The sequence below is a fragment of the Coregonus clupeaformis genome, chromosome 8, assembly GCF_020615455.1.
Source record: "Coregonus clupeaformis isolate EN_2021a chromosome 8, ASM2061545v1, whole genome shotgun sequence".
NCBI classification, from domain to species: domain Eukaryota; kingdom Metazoa; phylum Chordata; class Actinopteri; order Salmoniformes; family Salmonidae; genus Coregonus; species Coregonus clupeaformis.
Genome location: NC_059199.1, coordinates 62,734,132 through 62,739,131, shown reverse-complemented (window position 1 = coordinate 62,739,131; position 5,000 = coordinate 62,734,132). Strand labels below are relative to the sequence as shown.

Genomic DNA, 5,000 nt, shown 5'->3' with positions numbered 1-5,000 from the left:
GATGGAGGTAGATATGTATAGGGGTAAGGTGACTATATACAGGGTCAGTTCCAGTACCATATTAACAATGTTCAGGGATACTGGAGTGATGGAGGTAGATATGTATAGGGGTAAGGTGACTATATACAGGGTCAGTTCCAGTATCATATTAACAATGTTCAGGGATACTGGAGTGATGGAGGTAGATATGTATAGGGGTAAGGGGACTATATACAGGGTCAGTTCCAGTACCATATTAACAATGTGCAGGGATACTGGAGTGATGGAGGTAGATATGTATAGGGGTAAGGTGACTATATACAGGGTCAGTTCCAGTACCATATTAACAATGTGCAGGGATACTGGAGTGATGGAGGTAGATATGTATAGGGGTAAGGTGACTATATACAGGGTCAGTTCCAGTACCATATTAACAATGTGCAGGGATACTGGAGTGATGGAGGTAGATATGTATAGGGGTAAGGTGACTATATACAGGGTCAGTTCCAGTACCATATTAACAATGTGCAGGGATACTGGAGTGATGGAGGTAGATATGTATAGGGGTAAGGTGACTAGGCAACAGGATATTTGATAAACAGAGTAGCAGCAGCTTGTATGTGAGTGGGAGTGCGTGTGTGTAGAGTGAGTAGAAATGTATGTGCATATTATGTGTGAGTGATCAGATGATGGAGTGAGTGTGTGTGTGAGTTTGTAGGGTCCTGTGAGTGATTTGCATAGAGACAGTGTAAAAATAAGAATAAAGTACAAGGGTCCACTCAGATAGTGTAGCCATTTAGTTAGCCATTTTGTTAGCTATTTAGTTAGCCATTTTGTTAGCCATTTTGTTAGCCATTTTGTTAGCTATTTAGTTAGCCATCTTGTTAGCCATTTTGTTAGCTATTTAGTTAGCTATTTTGTTAGCCATTTTGTTAGCTATTTAGTTAGCCATTTTGTTAGCCATTTAGTTAGCTATTTAGCAGTCTTATGGCATGGGGATGGAAGCTGTTCAGGAGCCTGTTGGTGTCAGACTTGATGTACCGGTACAGTTTGCCATGCGGAAGCAGAGAGAACAGTCTATGGCTTGGGTGGTTGGAGCCTTTAACAATTTTCTGTGCCTTCCTTTCACACCGCTTGGTATAGAGGTCCTGGATGGCAGGGAGCTCGGCCCCAGTGATGTACTGAGCTGTACGCACTACCCTCTGTAGCACCATGCGATGGAGGGTGGTGCTGTTGCCATACCAAGCAGTGATGCAGCCAGCCAAGAGGCTCTCAATGGTGCAGCTGTAGAACTTTATGAGGATTTGAGGGCCCATGCCAAACCTTTTCACGACTGTGCACGTGTCTGTGGACAATTTTAAGTTCTTAGTGATGTGGACACAGAGGAACGTGAAGCTCTCGACCCGCTCCACTACAGCCACGTCGATGTGGATGGGGGCGTGCTCGCCCCCCTGTTTCCTGCAGTCCACTATCAGCTCCTTGGTCTTAATGACGTTGAGGGAGAGGTTGTTGTTTCCGGCCCCACAATGCCAGGTCACTGACCTCATCCCTGTAGGCTGTCTCATCGTCACCGGTGATCAGGCCTACCACCGTCTTGTCATCAGCAACCTTGATGATGGTGTTGGAGTCGTGCGTGGCCACGCAGTCGTGGGTGAACAGGGAGTACAGGAGGGGACTAAGCACACACCCTTGTGGGGCCCCCGTGTTGAGGGTCAGCATGGTTGGAGGTGATGTTTGTAAGTCGCTCTGGATAAGAGCGTCTGCTAAATGACTTAAATGTAAATGTTGCCTACCCTCACCACCTGGGGTCGGCCCGTCAGGAAGTCCAGGATCCAGTTGCAGAGGGAGGTGTTCATGACGATAATCGTGTTAAATGCTGAGCTGTAGTCAATGAACAGCATTCTCACATAGGTATTCCTCTTATCTAGGTGGGTTAGGGCAGTGTGGAGTGCAATTGAGATTGCGTTGTCTATGGATCTGTTGAGGCGGTACGCACATTGGAGTGGGTCTAGGGTGGCTGGGATGGTGGAGTTAATGTGTGCCACAACCAGCCTATCAAAGCACTTCATGATTACAGAAATGAGTGCTACAGGGCGGTAGTCGTTGTGGCATGAAGCCTTAGAGTTCTTGGGGGACAGGAATGATGGTGGTCACCTTAAAACATGTGGATGATTACAGACTGGGACAAGGAGAGGTTGAACATTACTGTGAATATACCTGCCAGCTGTTCTGCACATGCTCTGAGAATGCGCCCTGGAATACCATCGGGCCCTGTGGCCTTGCGGGTGTTGACCTGATTAAAGACTTTACTCACGTCGGCCTCAGAGAGCAAGATCATAGCGGGACTTCTTGTACTTGTTCCTGTCCTCAGACGTAGCCTCAGGGTTGTCTGGGATAGCCCTGTGTGTGGAAGCCCTGTCCTTTAGTTTAGCGCCAACCTCAGTGTTAACCCAGGGCTTTTTGATTGGGGAAGCAGCGAACCTTAACTGTGGGGATGCATTTCCTAATGAAGCCGGTGACAGAGGTGGTTAGCTTGTCGATGTTATCTGCAGAGTCCCAAAACATATATTCCAGTCAGCGTTAGCAAAGCAGTCCTGTAGCACGTTCAAACGTTCTTGTCGGTTGTAAGAAATGGAGAAAATGAAGTTAAAATAAACAACAAAATAATGACAAAATAGCACAGTTGGGTCGGAGCTTGCAAAACGGCTGCCATCAGTACGGCGCTATCTTATCTGTGTGCCTGTGTTTTTGTGTGTGTGTGCCTGTGTGTATGTGTTTTTGTGTGTGCTTGTGTGTGTGTGTGTGTGTGTGTGTGTGTGTGTGTGTGTGTGTGTGTGTGTGTGTGTGTGTGTGTGTGTGTGTGTGTGTGTGTGTGTGTGTGTGCGTGCGTGCGTGCGTGCGTGCGTGCGTGCGTGCGTGCGTGCGTGCGTGTGTGCGTGTGTGCGTGTATGTGTGTATGTGTGTATGTGTGTGTGTGTGTGTGTGTGTGTGTGTGTGTGTGTGTGAACTCTGACCTTGTACCACTCCTGTAGTTCATGGTCAGAGAACTCAGTGTTCTCTCTCAGGTCCTGAAGCATCTCTGGCCGTAGCTTGCTGTTCTGTTTCCCCATGGCAACGATACAACACCGTGGCGACACACACTCGGTCTCCGAGACGACCTCAGCGATGGACTACAGCGGCAACAACACCTACCGGGCCCCTGGTCACAACCTGCCAATCACAGAGAAGAGAGAGTGTGAGTGACAAATCACAGAGAAGAGAGAAAGTGAGTGACCAATCACAGAGGAGAGAGAAAAGGTCAGTGACCAATAAAATCAGGAAGCAATCTGAAACCAAAGAATCAATGACAGAAGTGTCTATGGGCTGTAACCATGACTACAGGGGTCTGCTGTCCAATCAAAGGTCATCCCCACAGCAGTGACCAAGACCTACAGTGTCTTCAGAAAGTACTCACACCCCTTGACTTTTTCCACATTTTGTTGTGTTGCATCCTACATTTAAAATGGATTAAATGTCAAAGTAGAATTATGTTTTTAGAAAGTCTTACAAATTAATAAAAAATAAAAAAGCTGAAATGTCTTCAGTCAATAAGTATTCAACCCCTTTGTTATGGCAAGCCTAAATAAGTTCAGAAGTAATAATGTGCTTAACAAGTCACATAAGTTGCACTCTGTGTTCAATAATAGTGTTTAACATGATTTTTGAATGACTACTTCATCTCTGTACCCCACACATTAGCCTATCAGCATACCACCCTTCATCCCACTGCTGGCTTTCTTCTGAAGCTAAGCAGGGTTGGTCCTGGATGGGGGACCAGATGCTGCTGGAAGTGGTGTTGGAGGGCCAGTAGGAGGCACTCTTTCCTCTGATCTAAAGAAAAAATATCCCAATGCCCCAGGGCAGTGATTGGGGACATTGCCCTGTGTAAGGTGCTGTCTTTCAGATGGGACGTTAAAGGGGTGTCCTGACTCTCTGTGGTCACTAAAGATCCCATGGCACTTATTGTAGGGGTGTTAACCCCGGTGTCCTGGTTAAATTCCCAGTCTTGACCTCATACCATCATGGCCACATAATCATCCCCAGCTTCCAATTGGCTCATTCTTCTCCGCTGTAACTATTCCCCAGGTTGTTGCTGTAACTGTGTTCTCAGTCATCTTACCTGGAAAAATAAACACATACAATTATCTTTAAAGTCCCTCAATTGAGCAGTTACAGAGTTTAATGGCTTCCTAGCTCAGTTGCCGGAGAGGAAGGAAACTGCCCAGGGATTTCACCATGAAGCCTATGGTGACTTTAAAACAGTTACAGAGATTAATGGCTGTTACAGGAGAAAACTGAGGATGGATCAGCGACATTGTAGCTACTCCACAATACTAACCTAAATGACAGAGTGAAATGAAGGAAGCTTGTACAGAATACAAATATTCCTAAACAAGCATCCCGTTCGCCATAAGGCACTAACGTAGAAATGAAATAAATAAATGATCTTTATGTCCTGAATACAAAAGCATTATGTTTAGGGCAAATCCAACACAACACATCACTGAGTACCACTCTTCATATTTTCAAGCATGGTGGTGGCTGCATCATGTTATGGGGATGCTTGGCATCGAAATGAAATAGAGCTAAGCACAGGCAAAATCCTAGAAGAAAACCTGGTTCAGTCTGCTTTCCAACAGACACAGAGAAAAATGCACCTTTCAGCAGGACAATAACCTAAAACACAAAGCCAAATATACACTGGAGTTGGTTACCAAGACGACACTGAATGTTCCTGAGTGGCCGAGTTACAGTTTTGACTTAAATCAGCTTGAAAATCTGTGGCAAGACTTGAAAATGGCTGACTAGCAATGATCAACAACCAACTTCACAGAGCTTGAAGGATTTAAAAAATAATAATGTGTAAATATTGTACAATCCAGGTGTGCAAAGCTCTTAGAGACTTACCCAGAAAGACTCACAGCTGTAGTCGCTATCAAAGGGGATTCTAACATGTATTGACTCAGGGGTGTGAATACTTA

General features: G+C 45.6%; 1 protein-coding gene across 1 annotated transcript in view; it reads right to left on the bottom strand.

Annotated features, from left to right (window-relative positions):
- The window catches only part of LOC121572214 (hippocalcin-like protein 1), a 74,468-nt gene that overhangs the window by 15,278 nt on the left and 54,190 nt on the right, over positions 1-5,000 (bottom strand). Inside the window, exon 2 of the mRNA XM_041884151.2 lies at positions 2,994-3,189. Within this exon, the coding sequence (XP_041740085.1) occupies positions 2,994-3,089 (96 nt within the window). The 5' untranslated portion in view covers positions 3,090-3,189. The remainder of the gene's footprint in view (positions 1-2,993; positions 3,190-5,000) is intronic.